Raw genomic sequence first — 18,170 nt, 5'->3', positions numbered from 1 at the left:
CCCCCGTGTCCATCCCAGGAAATGAGCGTCGAGCTGGTCGAGAGCCTCAAGTCTGTGGTGACGCTGGACCTGTCCAACAACAAGCTGGAGGCGCTGCCGGACGAGATCAGCTGCCTGCAGCGGCTGGAGCGGCTTGACCTGCGCAACAACGACCTGGCCGTGTGGGTGCGACGGCGCCCTCGGGGTGCCACCTGGGCCACGGGAAAAGGGATGACGTTGGCTCGGTGGAAGGGCTGGCGGTGATACCGGTCAGCGTTCGATAGTCGATTGTGATGCTAGCGGTGGGTAGAGATTGTGTTTAGCGGTATCTTCTGTATTTAGTGGTACCTTGTAAGTGGTAAGGCTTATAAGTTACTGAGTTCTGTATAAGTTTGATCTATCATTCATGACCTATTACATATCGGCTTGTGTCTCACGCTTGACGCTGAGAAACATGCATTTAAACCGTTTAGACTACAGTTGAGCTACTGGGAGCGTCTTGTATGTGCTGTATTCTGTCTGATCGTTGCTAACGCTTCCGTCTCTGCCGTGTCGCACAGGCCGCCACTGCGTCTCTGTCTGCTGCCGCTGTATTGTATTCCATGCTGACCCCACTGTCTCTGCCGGGCCACACAGGCCGCCACTGCGTCTCTGTCTGCTGCCACTGCTGAAGTCAGTCCAGCTGGAGGGGAACGCCATGCGCTCTGTGCGCCGTGACCTGCTGACGCGCAGCACGCAGCAGCTGCTGCGCCACTTCAGGTGAGACCCACAAGCGGTGGAGGCATCTCGCTGACAATGGGTGGGCAGGACTGGGCTTAGTTCTTCAATATGGGTGTAACTGGGTAGTGGCATAGCCGAGCTCGCCATTTCTTTTCTTTTGGGGCACATATGACTTAACAATAAACGTTTCATGACCTCTCAATCAAGTAAGATTGATAGTTTTATTCGCACTTTAGCTTAATACTCTGAGGCACATGGCTTAAAGCCCGCAGTTTCTGGCCGTGTGTAGCTTCTATGACCACCAGCTGCTCCACCCCAACTCCGCACTGAGTGTTAGAGTAGCGCCGCGAACAGTGCCGTTTCTGTTGGCCGACCCAGCTCGACTGATGACCTGTTTTGCACCCTATCTCCCTGTCTAAAGAATTGACATATGCGCATCTCAGCCGCCATTTATTGGTCACTTTTTCGTGAAGGCTGTGGCGAACGGCTTCAGCCAAATTGGTGGCTTTGCTTTGCTTCTAATGGTACGGTGCTTTCCCAATTATTTGACATGCTGATATCTTACCAGCTGTTTTTCCTAACAGGGATGAACTGTAAGCAGCGTTTAGGACTGTAAGGTTTGACTGTCTCGCCTTCGTGGTGGAACAACGCGGTTCGATTCACATCAGCATCTACTGTAGAATGGAATGGAAACGATACTGATGAACGCCGCGTACCCACACTGCATGTTTAATTTTGATTTGACGATGTCCGTTCTGACACTTGTGTTTTGTTTTGTTTTTTCGTTACGATAGTAAGCTTGTTGCGATTCTATTGTTTGTGTTTATACATGTTTCTTTTAGTCATCTGACACATCACTGACCAATTGAAGTCCGAAGCAATTCATCCGAAATGTACGCAGATTGTTTGAACAAAAATGTGTGGTTCTATAGTTGTGCAGTCAATGTCGTTTAGTTACAGGCTTTATGTGTGCTTGTCCACCATCATATTTTTTGTTTTGTTGTGGCTATCAATTTTTTTTTTGTCATAATTTTCCTTTTCCTTCATGAGAGCTGACTTCACCAATACACTATCACTATGTGATATGCAAAAGGTATGAAATGACACTACATTGCCCTGAATTGCGTCTCTGCAATATGATCGTAATGTTCCCATGCTTCACTGAAAATTCAATCGTAGTTCTGTGCACAATTAGTGTCGTTTCGTTTCTTTGAAATTGATTGGTGGGTGGTTCCAAATGCGGACTGTTTCAGGCTGTATAAGGTAACCTTGAGTCCACATTCAGAACGGTAGGAGTGTTGTATATGATGCTACAGGCAGTCGATTACACCGAACCCTGACGGCAATTACTTTTTTAAGATATAAATATCAGCCACTAACTGCGGTAGTGATTGGGAATGGGATGTCTTTGTCAACTGTAACGTCGGCCTTGAGCATTGAACGCGTGTCAGACTGTGGGACCCACCGTTCGGTATGCCACTCTCCTCCATCCGTTGCTGTGGCTGTTCCCGCAGCGGCCCGCTGCCACTTGTCTGTCGTCTGACTGTCTGTCTCGCGCAGGGAGCGTCTCCAGGGACAGGCGGCCGTCGAGGGACTGCTGATCCCCGGTCTGAGTGACGCCGGCGGCGGAGGGCCCTGTGACGTGCCCGACAGCCAGGCGGCCGAGAGAGACCGGCTGCACGAGGTGCACAAGGTGAGTGGGGATGGACCAAACTCGCAGCGGGAGAGTGAGAAGACGACACGAAAGCGGGTCATGCTAGCCTGTGCTGTGCCCTATGTGCCCTCTTGTCTTCCTAGCAAATGTGTTGACTCGCCCTCCCCGGCTTCTACCCAGATGAAGAGCAGCCGGCTGCTGTCACACAGCGGACAGAAGGCGACAGAGATTCCGGACGACCTGTTTGCCATGGGTCAAGAAGCTGAGGTCACGACGGTCGACTTCAGCAAGAACATGTTGACCAGCGTGCCGGCAGACAAGTGAGTTTGCAGTGCAGCGGTGCGCATGCGCGGTTAAAATCAGGGAGACCAAAATGCATCGGCCGGGAATCGAACCCGGGCCGCCCGCGTGGCAGGCGAGCATTCTACCACTGAACCACCGATGCGTTACATGTTGAGTAGTCGGCTGTCTTCGCGGGGGGACGGCGTAGGAGCGACGAGGAAAGTACCTGCATTTGAGGCACGGTCAGTAAAAACCTGCATGTCACTCGCATGTGGCTTTAGACGACACTCGTGCCGTCAAGCTTGTGTCTCTCCTCCCCACAACAGCGGACGGCAGCGCTCCGGCTGCCGCGATACTCGAGAGATCCTGACATGACATGTGGCATAGCAGTTGTCCTGGCACCTATGCTTGGCCCGCTCCCTGATTATTAAGGAACACTACTCAAGCTGAAGACCGACTTGGTGCCTATTGATGCAATTCGTTTGGTTCAGGGTATATGGTTTGGCTCGCTCTCCCCTGTCTGTTCCGTATCTAATCGTCGTCGAAATAAATTTAGAAAATCGAGCTAAGGCCTTAGATATAATTCGTGTAAAAGGACTAATTCCATTCGTCTGACTCTCTGAGTGGATGATCGCAATGTCCATCCCGTCCCAGGTAACACAGCACAGCGTGGCGCCAGGTGTCGCATATCATTCGCCGCAACTGCTCTGTACTGATGTTACGGGCAAAGTTCCCTAGGCTGTTGTTCACTTGCCGCTAGGATTAGGACCTGCGGCTAACGACATCGTCCTGATATTGAGGTCCGAAACTGAAATTGAGCCGTTCCATGTAAGGATTTTATTGTTAACACTTACCAGTGATGTTTTACATTCCGGAATCTAAAAATACCTCCATCTTTTTCGCTCCCATGACCGCTTCAACAAATCACTGAAACGGCAGGGACATCATCTGATTCAATTCAGTCCAGGGCATCACCCTCGCCCCGTGTGCTACTGCTGTCCTTGCACCGGATAAATCAAAGCTCCGGATTGCATAGAGCGAAGCCGCTCACCACACGTTCCATTCGCTGAGACAAGTGAAAGGCATCGTGGGACACTTTGCCCATAACACCAGTGAATAACTGAGCTGCGGTGAATGAATGGGCAGTGGTGCGCGGCAGATGGTGCCGTGCCGAGCTGTGTTGCACGGTACGGGAGTTGGCACTTCGAACATCTGCTCTGGGACTGTCTCTACAAATTGCAATGATGTATTGCTTTGCTGCTAAGCGTTTATTTTTCGTGGCGATTCCTTTCTCTTCTACCTGTATGCACATGCTTGAGTAGTAAAGTAATCTTGCACGCTTCGGCCCTGTCAATTGTCAGGTCCGTTGCTACGCTTCGTAGTTCGTATGCTGTATGCACTAAACTTGCTGGTTGCGCAACAAAATGCATCGGCCAGGAATCGAACCCGGGCCGCCCGCGTGGCAGGCGAGCATTCTACCACTGAACCACCGATGCTCATGGACGTAGAAGTTGCCGGTTTTTCGGCGCCAGGAATTCGCTTTCCAATGCCCACTGTGAGGTCAAATGACGCGCCCCGCCAGCACGCTGGACGTGACTTAGCAGGTTTTTCTGTCACGACTAGCAGTGACCTTTCCTGCAATGCCCTGTAGCTCATTTCTATGGAAACATTTCCCCGTTGTGAGGGCGTTTGTTGGTGGTTCAGTGGGAGGATGCTTGCCTGCCACACGGCAGACCGCCTGTTCGAGTTCCGGGCGATGTGTTTCTTGGGATTGGAATTGAAGGCTACAAATGCGACGTGACACACAGCTCCCCTTATTATCCGTTCAAAACACCATTGGTGGTTCCACCATTGGTGGACCATTGGTGGGAAGACACGGTGTATCTGCCGTATTCGGTCATCCAAGCGCTTAATTGTTCGGCAGATTGGGGTCCGTAGTCCGTACCAATTTGCCCGCTAAGAGAATGTGTGGATTGTGGGGCCTACCAGACGACTCTCAAGGGTGGGTCCCCCGACATTAACCCGCGACCGCCTGGGGGGATGGGGTCGGATCCGACCCCCCTCCGTTTTTCTTCAATAACTCATGAACCGCTTACGCTATCAACTTGAAACTTAGCATACCTTCTCCCCCATCAATTTGACGTCTCCTGTGCAATTTTTAAGATTTTTTTCATTTTTTTCTAGATATATCGATTTTGGTGATGTAACTACATGGCGTTTTCAGTCAAAAGTGGTAAATGTTTAAAAAATCGCCAAAAATCAGGGTTTAAAGCAAATTGCAAATTAAGGACATGATTAGACGCAGCTCAACGAGTTCTTTAAAATGGCTATCTCGGATTTTCCATAAAATGCGTTTTTCACCCCTAAAAATTCAAAAAAACTATATTTTTTGGAAAATAGCTAATAAAATCCAAAATTTTCAGAATTTCCAAAAAACGGAATATATGTTATAGAGCTCTATTAGAACATTAGATGTCCCAAATTTCAACTTTCTATCTTTATTTTTGACCCCCAAATTGTAAAAAATAGCTCCAACATGCATAGGGCATGGTGACGTCATAAGCATTTTCGTGAATTAGAGGCACTTCTGAACATCGCATGTGAAAACAAATGGCACCACTAGATTCTTGGGACAAAGTTCGTCTAGAAAAGTGCATTTTTATGTCAAAAATAAAATGTTGAAAAATTGACTTTTTTCTTAGCCCTCGTTTAGTTATGTATGGTATAAACGAATTTTTTATGCTTTCAGTGCACACTTATCACCAGCAAATTGACTTGGGGTCTGTATAACCATTACCGGTAACCGGACAAAAAGTCAAAAGGAATAAAGGCAAAAGACAAATAGTCAAAAGACAAAAAGTCAAATGCAAAAAGTCAAACGGGATAAAAGTCAAAAAGATAAAAGTCAAAACGGATAAAAGTCAAAAGACAAAAAGTCAAAAGCAAAAAGTCAAAATGTGCAAAAGTAAAAAAGCAAAAAAGTCAAATGACAAAAAGTCAAAAATGCAAAAAGTCAAAAATGAAAAAGTCAAAAGGATAAAAGTCAAAACGGAAAAAGTCAAAAGACAAAAAATCAAAAGCAAAAAGTCAAAACGTGTAAAAGTCAAAAGACAAAAAAGTCAAAACGAGTAAAAGTCAAAAGACAAAAAAGTCAAAACGGAATAAAGTCAAAAGACAAAAAGTCAAAAGCAAAAAGTCAAAACGGGTAAAAGTCAAAGACAAAAAGTCAAAAAATGAAAAAGCATAAAATAGAAAAGTCGAAGTCAAAGTCTGAAATAAGAAGTCAAAAGGATAAAAGTCGAAGCATCGATCTTTTCATCTTTTGAAAAATATTATACAGCGCAACGTACCCTACCCATTGAAGTTGTAAGGAACATGTGAGTACGCGAGGGATTCTGACAGGTACCGGGGTCCGCAGCAGCGGGGCAGGGACGCTGGCTGCGGTGGTGGGGCCCACGCTCACATAATACGCGTTGAGCGCTTCCGGCGTGCACGCTGGCGCAGCAGCAGTGGCACTCTTCCCCGCCCCGATCACCGGCCGCAGCACTGTCCACATCCTCGCCGGTCCTGCCTCACGCAGCTGGTCAGCATAGTATGCCGCGTGGTCACGTCTGATGGCCGCTCGACACTGCCGGTTCACCACCGTATACTCGGCGCGCGGGCCGAGCAGTGCGCACGACTCTTGACTTTTGACTATGTCTTGTTTATCTTATTTCCATTTGAATTTAACCGTTTTCACTTCAAGTGGCTTTAACTAAGGTTTTTTTAGTTTCGTTTTACAATAAGACAATACAAATTATTAATATTTGACTTTTTTCTTTTGACTTTCAACATATTTGATTTTTGACTTGTTTCCATTTGACTTTTATCAATTTGACCTTTTTCGGTTTTGACTTTTTGCTTTTGGCTTATGGTTTTTAACTTTTAGGAATTTTGACATTGATCATTTGACTTTTTGTCTGATGGTTTTTTAGATATATGACTTTTTACTTTTGACTTTTTCTTATTTGACTTTTTCCATTTGATTTTTATCATTTTGACTTTTTTGCCGTTTTTTCACTTTTTGTCTTTTGACTTTTCGCGTTTTTTGACTTTTTGCCATTTGACTTTTTGCTTTTGACTTTTTACTTTTGACTTTTTGCGTTTTTGACTTTTCGCCATTTTGACTTTTTGCCATTTGACTTTTTTGCTTTTGACTTTTTTCGTTTTTGACTTTTCGCCATTTTGACTTTTTGCCATTTGACTTTTTGCTTTTGACTTTTTTGCGTTTTTGACTTTTTGCCATTTTGACTTTTTGCCATTTGACTTTTTGCATTTTTGACTTTTGGACGTTTTGAATTTTTGCCATTTGACTTTTTGTCTTTTGACTTTTATCCGTTTTGACTTTTATCCATTTGACTTTTTTCCATTTGACTTTTATCCATTTTGACTTTTTGCATTTGACTTTTTGTCTTTTGACATTTTGTCTTTTGACTTTTTGTCCTGGAATCACCATTACCATCGGATTCGGCGTCGGGCCGACGTCGGCATGTTTACTGGGTGGTGCCCCCCCCCCCTTGTCTCAAATCGTTCCGCCGCCTATGCAGCTATCGATTCCGCTGTCCGTAAGCCTAATCATGCAAAACCCCAGAATTTGACCTTTGACCTGACCTTGCCCCGAAAGTTGACCTCAATCTTTAAATCTTAAGAGTGCTCAGGGAAGGTCTCGTAGAGACCTTTTGAACGCCGCCTCGCGGGGCTCGATACGACCATTGGTTGTTGAGATAACAGGGGGGGGTCGGATCCGACCCCCCCCCCCCCCAGGCTGTCGTGGGTACGGAAATAGCCCAAGCGGTGCCGGGTTAAGAGTTGTGAGCGACCGGGTAGCTGACTGTCAGCCTACCCAGCGTGGTTGTCGGCGCACTACGTTTCCTTTGGCAGTGGTTGTGTGCCTTCCACCAGGTTGAAAATCGTTTGTGTACTGCAGAGTCATTTGTATGGATTTGTCACCACTAAGGTCTAAGGTCTATACTTGTGCTTTCATGATACCTACCCACTGGCTGTAAGGCGGCGTGTGAGCAGAAGTTTGAGCTTTCCCACAGTCAGACCATCGTGGAAGACATCGCTGTCTGTCATCGAGGTTTTAAAAAGAAGTACACCGAGTTACCGGTTTGCAGGAAATGCAAAGGTGAACAAACGATGCAAGTTATGTCGTGAAATGGAAGTGATATTGCAAGCATGGTGCTAGTTTCCACATTTTAGCAGATTTTGTTGAGATCTCTCAACCCCAGGGCCTCCGTGGCGCAATTGGTTAGCGCGTTCGGCTGTTAACCGAAAGGTTGGTGGTTCGAGCCCACCCGGGGGCGCAGTCCCTTTTGCGATGTGTCAGTGTGAAATTAGCACACCCCAAAGTTCTCTCATGCTGCCTTGGTTGTGATTGCTGGCAGTGTCTGGCTGTTAACATCAACAAGGCCCTGGATTATCCACCGTCGATTGGTTGGGGTGCTTGGCTTGCTGGCGTTTGCCGACATCTTTCAATATTTTTGTTTATACACACACGCCGCTGAATGTCTCAAAATTCAGTGCCCTTAAGTCCACACAGCTCTAAGTCCCCGTCCGCTCTGTGTTCCGACAGCCTGCTGCTGCTCAGCGGCCACCTGTCGGAGCTCAATGTCAGCGGTAACCGGCTGACGGAGCTGCCCGAGGCGCTGGGCCAGTGTCGCCGCCTGACCTTCCTGAACGCCAGCAGCAACCAGCTGGCCGGCCTGCCCGGCAGCCTGGCCACGCTGCAGCACCTGCGCGAGGTGGCTCTCTCGATGAACAGGTCAGTCCGCCCTCGCCATGGCGGCGCACTGGGAGGGACTGGTTTTTATGTAATGTAACAGTATGTTGGGGTCTTCAGGGATGGTCTAGCAAGTGTCGGTAAGTGGGGAGTGGCTAAGATGGTGTTTCACCGGTTATAGCAGCACGCTGCTATTCTGCTGACGTCACACTTGTTGTGTTGGAGCAATGGGCTTGTTGACGTCTCCATGGAAACCCAATTTGACACGTGTTGGCAGCGTGCTGCTATCGCCGGTGAAACACCACCTAAGTGACCGGCCAAAATGCATCGGCCGGGAATCGAACCCGGGCCGCCCGCGTGGCAGGCGAGCATTCTACCACTGAACCACCGATGCTTATTGCGGCAGGTATTGATCAGTGTTCCGGCCAGTGTCGCCAGAGGCGTTCTACACAAAATTAGTCTACCACGTGGTAAAAACCTGCTTGTCACTGCCGATCTACAGCTCGTGAGTCCGCAGTCGTGAAAGGAAACCTGAGGCACATGGCGTCACAAAACCTACTGTTCCGCATCCGTATCAGCATCGGTGGTTCAGTGGTAGAATGCTCGCCTGCCACGCGGGCGGCCCGGGTTCGATTCCCGGCCGATGCATTTTGATCCGCCGCAAGCATGGATTCCTCGTTTGAAGGCGCGGCTCAAGAACTTCTTAGCACGTCAGCTTTGCGCTTCCTCTTCGGTTACCATCCAGTTCACCCACTTCACACCTGCTTTTCGCGAGCGCCTGTGAAGAGCAGCGGAAGTGTGCGCGCCTGATCACCGCCTGCTTCAAGCTCATGGATAAGGACACGCTGGCAACGAAGGCAGGCCTTCCTCCACATCACTCCATGCCAAGGAGCTGGCAGCCGGCGAGTACACACACATCATCCGCCTGCCTCCGGAGGACCCCGCTCGCCAAGATAACTTCTCGCTCGCGACCGTCTTGATAAGACACCACTACCGAGGCTCCACCACCGCGCCCACGAAACATGGAGACGCGCGGTAGCGTCTGCCGAAAAGGCGGGACTGCCACCGTCACCGCCGACAGACGAGGACGCGACCTTGCCTTACAAACCATGCCATCTTCGGGTCGGTATCGGGCTTGCGACGGGGAGAGCGACCTCCCAGTGGAGCCTTCTGGTACTCTACCAGGATGCACCGCCCTGTTATCTCCGTGGATCTGCCAAATGGATCTGCCAGGGAAGGGACCATCCAAGCAACTGGAGCGATCGATCATCAAGCTCCCCCGACAGGGACACACAGTCGAGTGCGGTCTAGTGTGCAACAGCATAAGGGCAGAGCTGGTGGCAATGACGGAGGCCTTGTCATGCCTCCATGAGCTACCAGCTCACTGACCAAGAGCATGCTGCTCTGCACAGACTTCTGGTCAGGGCTCCAGCTACTAAGCCGCGGCCCGGATGATCAACAGTCGGCCATCGGTCAGCGCGGCTGCTTCGTTGCCGGCGACGGGCGAGGTCGGCGTGACCGAGGACCCAGAACAGAACAGAATGTATTTCAAGCTCATCCAGGTAAACATACACCGGCTTTTCATGTGCTTACGTCAGTTGTGGGATAAAAGGCATACACACACGACACTAATACGACATAAAACAATGCAAAAGGCAACTAACCCAATGAAAGAATGCTAAAAGGTACCACAGTAAGTACACACGAGCACGCTCACACCCAGACTTGTAAACGATTCAAAAAAATTCAATCAATTCAATCACGACTCACTTGATGAAATGACCGATTCAATCATAACTCAATCAAACAGTCTGATTTTCCAAGCGATTCAATCACGACTCATGGACCCTGTGATTCAACTCAATCACGACTCATCCCATTATCAGCGATTCAGGGAATGACTCAACTCATGATTTAACTCAACGCGATTCAATCAAGATGTTATCTAAAATTTATACATATGTGATATCAATTTAAGTCATTTTTGGAAACTGATACCAAACAGATACCAACCAAATACACTAAGAAAATACCAAAAAGTCATAGAAAAGTACTAAATCTATACTGAACTCAACAAAGTTGTAGATATTTATATAAATACGGTGTAAAGATGATAATTTAACTAAGTACAGAAAAGACAAGCTCTGTTACAAATGAAGCTACCAGAGACTTATAAAAATTCATTTATCTGCTTGGCGCTTGCAAAAGGAAACATGCAAAATTGCACAGGACACTACCACATATTATCAGCATCATCGAAAAGGAACAAAATTTGCAAATCAATTGTGATACCAAACTTAAATAGCTGGTGATCAGCCATTCAAAAAAAATTGATTGATACTTTATGAAGCAGTGGTAAAGCCAGTAAAGCATTACACAGGACTAGACATTTTCGGCGTGCTACAAGTTTTCTTTACTATCAAGAATACGGAATATCGACACATACGAAGTTATTCAATAGTTACATAATATAAACTGAATGCTCTCATGATAAAACTACCTCAACCATCCATATTTTCAATGACAAAACAACAATTCCAAGCCCGCCCCACGTAAAGGCCTGGCTACCAGGACGCGTTTTCTGCGTGCGTTTTTTGCTTTTGCGAGTTTGCGTGATTTGCATAATACGGTTCTAGAAAGGAACAATATTATGTTTTGTTTTTGTTATATTTTTTATAAAAAAAAAAATTAATTATTAAATTATCATAAAAGGCTTTATTAACGTTTATATAATATACGCAAAACATGCAAGCTCGCAAAAAACGCACGCAGAACACGCATACATAGTGTACTGTGTAGCCAGGCCTTTAGTTCTGAAGTACGCATGCGCTAAGTGGGCAGCCATCTTTAATTTAGCAGCAGAACCAAGGGTGGGACTAAATGCTTACTTCGAAATCTAAGCTACGTTGCGGCATTGGCGGTTATGTGCGGCGTGTATGCCGCATGATTAGTAAGAGGCGACCACTAAATTAAAGACTCAAACGCTCCGACCGGTTCGCAATGAATAATACTGCATACCAAAAATGCCAACCGCTCTCGTCATAAGATATTCAGCTTTAAATAACTAGGTTATCTACATCATCATTTTGAACCAAATTAATACTTTCAACTTAACTCACTCATTCCTTCCTTTGTTGTCTCCAAAACAGTCGTTCGATTGTCTGGAAATCGTATGCTAAATCCCGTACCTGTATGCGACTGGTGCATATAAAGGCCGATAAAAGAATTTGAATAGGCTCTGGCATGCGATTTCCTGGCTACCCAAAAAAGTCTGTTTCAGTCTTGCTATCAAAACATGACCTCGCCCGCACAGGGGGGGGGGTTGATGCAACCCCCCTAAGGTTTTTCGCGAATAACTCGCTTAAAAAGCGGCTGATCGCGACGAAACTTTCAGTACCCTCGCATTGATCAATTTAACACCCATCCTGAAAATTTCATGACCCTGACCCAAATGACCTTTGACCTGTGACCTACTTTTCGAGACCATGTTTGGCCGGAACCGCGATTCAGCGTATGTCGGCTCGCATTAGCAGCGCGTTTGCAGTCTTTTCGTGGTTTCAAGCGTTCAAACATGTGATATGATGTTGCCCCCATGCATTAGGGTGGGTGTCAAGGTCACCTGAAGGTCAGGTCAGGTCATTGACCTTTGGTGACCTCGGTTCACTTTTTCGAGTTTGACATGTTTCTAGGTCAGTTTTTTCGAGCTGAATTCGAATTAAGCAACCACATGAACGTTTACAAAGTAGTTTTGGTGCCTTCGTAACATGTTACGAGGCTGTCAGAGGCGGTTGACACCTACTACAAATACCTGGCAGGACCTCTACTGGTTGACCTGACCTGACCTAACCCGACCTGGCCTAAATGAATGAAGACATCATCTGTGATCAAAACTAGCATGATATTCGTGATCAGCACCCCGAAAAACCCCATAGCAGCCACACTACGACGTTCTAACAGGTCCCAATTTTCCCGCCTTTTGGGTCATTGACCTGACCTGGAAGGTCAACCGATAACCTAGGACCTTAAAATTGGGTATCATCGGCTTTCTCTCGTCACGGGCAACACGCTCGTTTTTTCCGCGAAGCTCTAGCTTGATCAGGAGCGAAACGGCAAGGGGTTATACCTTATACGTTCGCGGCTGAGTATTAATTTGGTTCAGAACAATGATGTAGATAAGTTAGTTATTTAAATCTAAATATCCTATGACGAGAGCGATGGACATTTTTGGTATGCAGTGTTATCCATTGAAAACAGGTCGAAGCTATTGAATTTTTAATTTAGTGGTCGCCGCTTACTAATCATGCGGCATACACGCCGCACATAACCGCCAATGCCGCAACGCAGCTTAGATTTCGAAGTAAGCATTTAGTCTCACCCCAGAACCAAGAACCATGGATTACTTAACTATATAAAATACATAGTTTATATTTTTAGATTCAATTAAGCATATTTATGCATGCGTGTAAAACAGTTTTTTATCCTGTCCAATTCATTAAAGAAAAAATATTCAACAGGAGAAATCTAAATTGGTTTGGCAATATGTATTTAGCCCAGCACTAGGTAGTTGCAGCGTGTATTGACGCAGCTGCGACATGAAAGCGTATTTTGCGTGGTTTGCATCAAAACTGTTAGCGGTCCTCGAAACTAGAAGGTGAAGAACACCAAACGGATAAAGATTGTTTGTTGAGCTATGAAAACAATAGTTTTTGGGTGATGGTGGACGTGATGGGAAGGTGGTTGTTTTTTAATACCTAGTAGGGTATGTATCTACTTTTGTGTAATTGGGAGCCACCACGGCAATATGTGACAGATCCATCAACGCTCATAAGCCAAGGTATTCCAATTATTTACGGTGATAGGTAAACGCTGATTCTGCTGGGAAATGTAAAGTGAGTGAGAAGACCATGGGTTAGATCAAGCAATTTATGACCCTTAGCCCAAAATCAAATCAGTAACTAAGGTTACCAAATTATAATGTAAACATGCATTGTGTATTCATTAATATGTTTTGCTTACTCACAAATGTCCTGATGAAACAGGGTATTGAAAATATAAAGATTAACATGATATCTAAAACGTGTGTTGAGCAATGTGCGCTTGCTTACTGCTACTGTTAACTTGATTACTATACTGATTTTAGGGCAATGGAAAGAAACATTACATTCATTTTTTCATCTACATGCACTGACATTTATGTATAATTTGTGTTTACAGTTTGATTAAAAACTTAAAACAAAATTTTTATGTTTTTTTTCAAAAATGATAGCTGTGCGCATTTATAATACTGACAAAATACCTAAAAATTTTGCAGTGCATTGTGTGTGACTATGATGCAAATGCCACATATATTTGTACATAATATAGTACTAAATATGGTCATAACTTAAATTTCCAGCACATGGTGATTGAATCATTTTGTTAATTCAATCAACTTGAATCGATGAGTTGCCGATTCAATCACTTGCAGTTGCCATGTGTGACCGATTCAATCAGGATTCATATGGTGACAAGAGGTGATTCAACCGACTCAATCACAGTGAGTCGGCATTTTCAAGCGATTCATGAGAATCGATTCAATCAGAGTTGAATCGCTTACAAGTCTGCTCACACCTGCATCTGCCACGCCTGACCCATGTGTGCACAGCCTCCATGAGCCAGCTCACTGACCAAGAGCCTCGTATCCGACCCAGTAGAGGGTGATGCCGGCAACAAGGTAGCCGACTACCTCGCCAGTCAAGAACCCGCCGACTGCGCCAAAGAGGAGGCCCGATCGACCTATCCAGCGCTGGGATAGCCATCCGCCTCTTGAACTCTGAGCTGGCCTCCGAGTCCGCACATGCACGGTAACACCCACATGAAGAATTGAATGCGGGCCACGATGACCTGGACAGTGGACAGGTGGGACCACGTCACTCTGCTCTATCTCCGCACCGGCCACTGCCCGCTGGTGCGAGCCACAGCTCATCAGCACAGCCTAGTAGACGACCAGACCTGTCGAGCCTGTGTCGAGGAGGGGTCCGTATCAAAGCGTCCAAAACCGCAGCATCCAAGGTACGCAACATCCAAAACCGCAGCGTCCAAAGTACGCAACGTCCAAAATACGTCCAAAATCGGGTTTATAGGGGGCATTCACAAAGTCCAAAACCGAAACATCCAAAACCGCACCGTCCAAAAACGTATCATCCAAAAAACGCAACATCCAAAGACGCAACATCCAAAGTACGTAACCTCCAAAACCACAACGTCCAAGACCACGACATCCGAGGCACGCAACATCCAAAACCAACCTAACCTAACCTAACCTAACCTAACCTAACCTAACCTACTGATTTTTGCCTATCCCTAACCCAACCTAACCTAACCTAACCTAACCTACTGATTTTTGCCTACCGGGGATAAGGAAACCTAACCTAACCTAACCTAACCTAACCTAACCTAACCTACTGATTTATGCCTACCGGGCATAAGGAAACCTAACCTAACCTAGCCTAACCTAACCTAACCTAACCTAACCTACTGATTTATGCCTACCGGGCATAAGGAAACCTAACCTAACCTAACCTAGCCTAACCTAACCTAACCTAACGGTTTTGGATGTTGCGTACTTTGGATGTTGCGTACTTTGGATGTTGCGTACTTTGGATGATGCGTCCTTGGATGTTGCGTTTTTTGATGTTGCGGTTTTGGATGTTTCGGTTTTGGACGTTGTGAATGCTCCCTATATACCCGATTTTGGACGTATTTTGGACGTTGCGTACTTTGGACGCTGCGGTTTTGGATGTTGCGTACTTTGGATGCTGCGGTTTTGGACGCTTTGATGGTCCCCCGTCGAGGAGGACATGGAGCATCTACTGACTACCGAGCCTACAAGGCATGGCAAAGAACATGCAACGACGCCACCGCCGCGGGAAGACCACCGCCCAAGCCTCCAGACGAAACTGCAGCACTCCCTCACCGACCGTGCCTCAGGAGGGTCGGCAAGTGGCTCGCCGAGGAGGCAGGAATCGAGGAGCTCCCGGTGGAGCCCATGGCGTTCTACAGCTGCGACCCGCCATGGCTCGGCCACCGCGGCGGCACCACCTTCAGGGTAGACCTGCCCGTGGCCACCCGCCGGTCGGACCCGCCTGCAGTCCGCAGGGAAGCTGCCCTGCGAGCCATTGCAGAGCTCCCGCAACCGGATATTACTATCTGGTCGGACGGCTCGGCTCGCGGCGGGATGGAACAGGGCGGCGCAGGCGCGCTGATCCAGTTTCACCACCTCAACAATGAAGAAACCGTGCGCGCTCCTGCAGGGGCGGTCTGCTCCAGCTTGAGAGCAGAGCTGACCGCCATGCGCGAGGCGCTCGCGGCTGTGGCCGGCCTGGAGGAAGGGGAGCTGGCATCAATCAAGTCGGTCCGCCTCCTCACCGACTCAAGGTCTGGGCTACAACTACTCGGCCGCGGCCCAGCTAGCCAGACCATGGCTCTGGCCGCCGAGGTCTGGAGGCTGCTGAACACCCTCGCCGAGAACGGCACCGAGACGGTGCTCCAGTGGGTGCCAGGCCATGCCGGGCTGGACGGCAACGAGACCGCCGACCGCCTGGCTGGCGAGGCCGCGGCGGGCGACCAAGATAGCGCACCGATTGACCTATCGAGTGCGCGGGCCGCCGTCACGCGCCATGTCCGGGAGCTGTCGCGACGGAGGACAACCGCTGCCCACCCGCACCCGGACCCCACGCCTGGCCACGACTCCCTGGCGCGCTGGGGGTCGGTGACGCTGTCCCAGCTGAGGACCGGCACATCACCGCTGACGCGCGACACGCTCTACAAGATTGGCCTGGCAGCCAACGACGAATGCCCCGCGTGCGGGGAGCCCGACAGCGTGACGCACCTGCTGACCGATTGTCCGGCCCATGAGGCGGCCCGCCGCCGCCGCTGGGGTGTCGACCCTCGCCTGGTCGACGTCCTCGGCGGCCCGGCGGCGAGGGTCGTCGACTTCATCGAGGGTGTCGGGCGGACCGAGCCGCCGCTCGACCCGCCTGCGCCGCCGCCCCCCTGAGCGGGCTGGCGGCGGGATGCAGAAGAAGAAGAAGAAGCATCTACTGACCAGGTTGCCCGCACACGTGGCGACGAGGGTCAGTTTCTGGGGCACTGTCCGACCCAGGCGGGAGTGCTCTCGGGGGTCCGTATCAAAGCGTCCAAAACCGCAGCACCCAAAGTACGCAACATCCAAAACCGCAGCGTCCAAAGTACGCAACGTCCAAAATCGGGTTTATAGGGGGCATTCACAAAGTCCAAAACCGAAACATCCAAAGCCGCAACGTCCAAAAACGTATCATCCAAAAAACGCAACATCCAAAGACGCAACATCCAAAGTACGTAACCTCCAAAACCACAACGTCCAAGACCACGACATCCAAGGCACGCAACATCCAAAACCAGCCTAACCTAACCTAACCGAACCTAACCTAACCTACTAATTTTTGCCTATCCCTAACCCAACCTAACCGAACCTACTGATTTTTGCCTACCGGGGATAAGGAAACCCAACCTAACCTAGCCTAACCTAACGCTAACCTAACCTAACCTAACCTAACCTACTGATTTATGCGTACCGGGGATAAGGAAACCTAACCTAACCTAGCCTAACCTAACCTAACCTAACCTAACTGTTTTGGATGTTGCGTACTTTGGATGTTGCGTACTTTGGATGTTGCGTACTTTAGATGATGCGTCCTTGGATGTTGCGTTTTTGGATGATACGTTTTGGATGTTGCGGTTTTGGATGTTTCGGTTTTGGACGCTGTGAATGCTCCCTATATACCCGATTTTGGACGTACCGTAAACCGGGGTGAGTTGATATGGGGTGGTGAGTTGATATAAGCTGCTCGAAAAATGTTAAAATGTGTGCTGCTCATCCATTTGTAAACCAATTTTTTGTTTTATTTTTCTCTGAAGTGAAGCAACCAATAAGTGATGCATATAGCTGAGAAAGGCATGCATGTGGTGCAGTGCCTTCTTAACACATTACTTTTTTCAAAGTCCTTTTTTTCTTCTGATTTTGAAACTAAGGAAAAGTCCCCACCCTACAGCAAAGACGGTGGATATTCATGGAACAACATGCACTGGGAAAGAAACTACCATCAATTTACTGTTGATCCCAGGTAGTTTTGGGTTTCACCTATAACAACGCTTTTTTATAATTTTAAGAAAAGTGACAGGTGGTGAGTTGATATGCCATCAAGTGGTGAGTTGATATGCATGATAAAAGCTGATACCAGGCTGGTATGCATGCAAATTAGCATAAAATATGGGTCTGCAAGTAAGACAAAGTCAATTAGACCAACTCTTCTCCTTTTCTCTCCCCACATCATTCCATCAACCCCCAAAAGCAGTAGTTTTTTTTTCTGAATGCTTGTAACGAGGCCTGTTAGTATCACTGATGTTAGTTGTCGGACTTTCGTCCCCGTCTTGAGTTGAGATGTTAGTTTCACAGCTTTTCATCCAGTAACTTCTCCGGCCATTTTCCAATCTGCCTCGATAGTGGAGTGTTTAGAACCGTGGACCATCACCGGGGAAACCCGAGTTCGATTCCCGCTGACTGCAGGAGCGTTCGAACGGTTGGACGCGTACGGCGCAACGCCACCAACATCCGGGTCCTTCTTGATGGTCAAAGAACACCTGACGAGTGACGACGGCCGGAGAGTAACTGGCCGAAACGTTTGAAACTAACATCTCAATTCTCAACTCAAGACGGGGACGAAGGTCCGACAACTAACATCAGTGACCCCAGAG

The 18,170-nt window shown here is 47.9% G+C and overlaps 1 protein-coding gene and 4 non-coding genes across 5 annotated transcripts in view; 3 read left to right on the top strand and 2 right to left on the bottom strand.

Moving 5' to 3' along the window:
- LOC122381102 (leucine-rich repeat-containing protein 40-like) overlaps positions 1-18,170 on the top strand; it is a 42,366-nt gene that overhangs the window by 12,225 nt on the left and 11,971 nt on the right. The window contains exons 8-12 of the mRNA XM_043364884.1: positions 19-161; positions 616-738; positions 2,260-2,392; positions 2,534-2,673; positions 8,250-8,438. Coding sequence (XP_043220819.1) covers positions 19-161; positions 616-738; positions 2,260-2,392; positions 2,534-2,673; positions 8,250-8,438 — 728 coding nt within the window. The remainder of the gene's footprint in view (positions 1-18; positions 162-615; positions 739-2,259; positions 2,393-2,533; positions 2,674-8,249; positions 8,439-18,170) is intronic.
- On the bottom strand, positions 2,728-2,798 carry Trnag-gcc. The gene has a single exon. It is a non-coding gene; the product is annotated as a tRNA-Gly (tRNA).
- On the top strand, positions 7,907-7,980 carry Trnan-guu. The gene has a single exon. It is a non-coding gene; the product is annotated as a tRNA-Asn (tRNA).
- Positions 8,720-8,790, bottom strand: Trnag-gcc. Its single transcript has one exon. It is a non-coding gene; the product is annotated as a tRNA-Gly (tRNA).
- Positions 8,974-9,044, top strand: Trnag-gcc. Its single transcript has one exon. It is a non-coding gene; the product is annotated as a tRNA-Gly (tRNA).

The sequence above is a fragment of the Amphibalanus amphitrite genome, unplaced genomic scaffold, assembly GCF_019059575.1.
Source record: "Amphibalanus amphitrite isolate SeventyFive unplaced genomic scaffold, NRLGWU_Aamphi_draft 000114F_arrow, whole genome shotgun sequence".
Lineage (NCBI taxonomy): Eukaryota > Metazoa > Arthropoda > Thecostraca > Balanomorpha > Balanidae > Amphibalanus > Amphibalanus amphitrite.
Note: the sequence above shows the minus strand (reverse complement) of the source record. Positions and strands in the feature narration are given on the sequence as shown.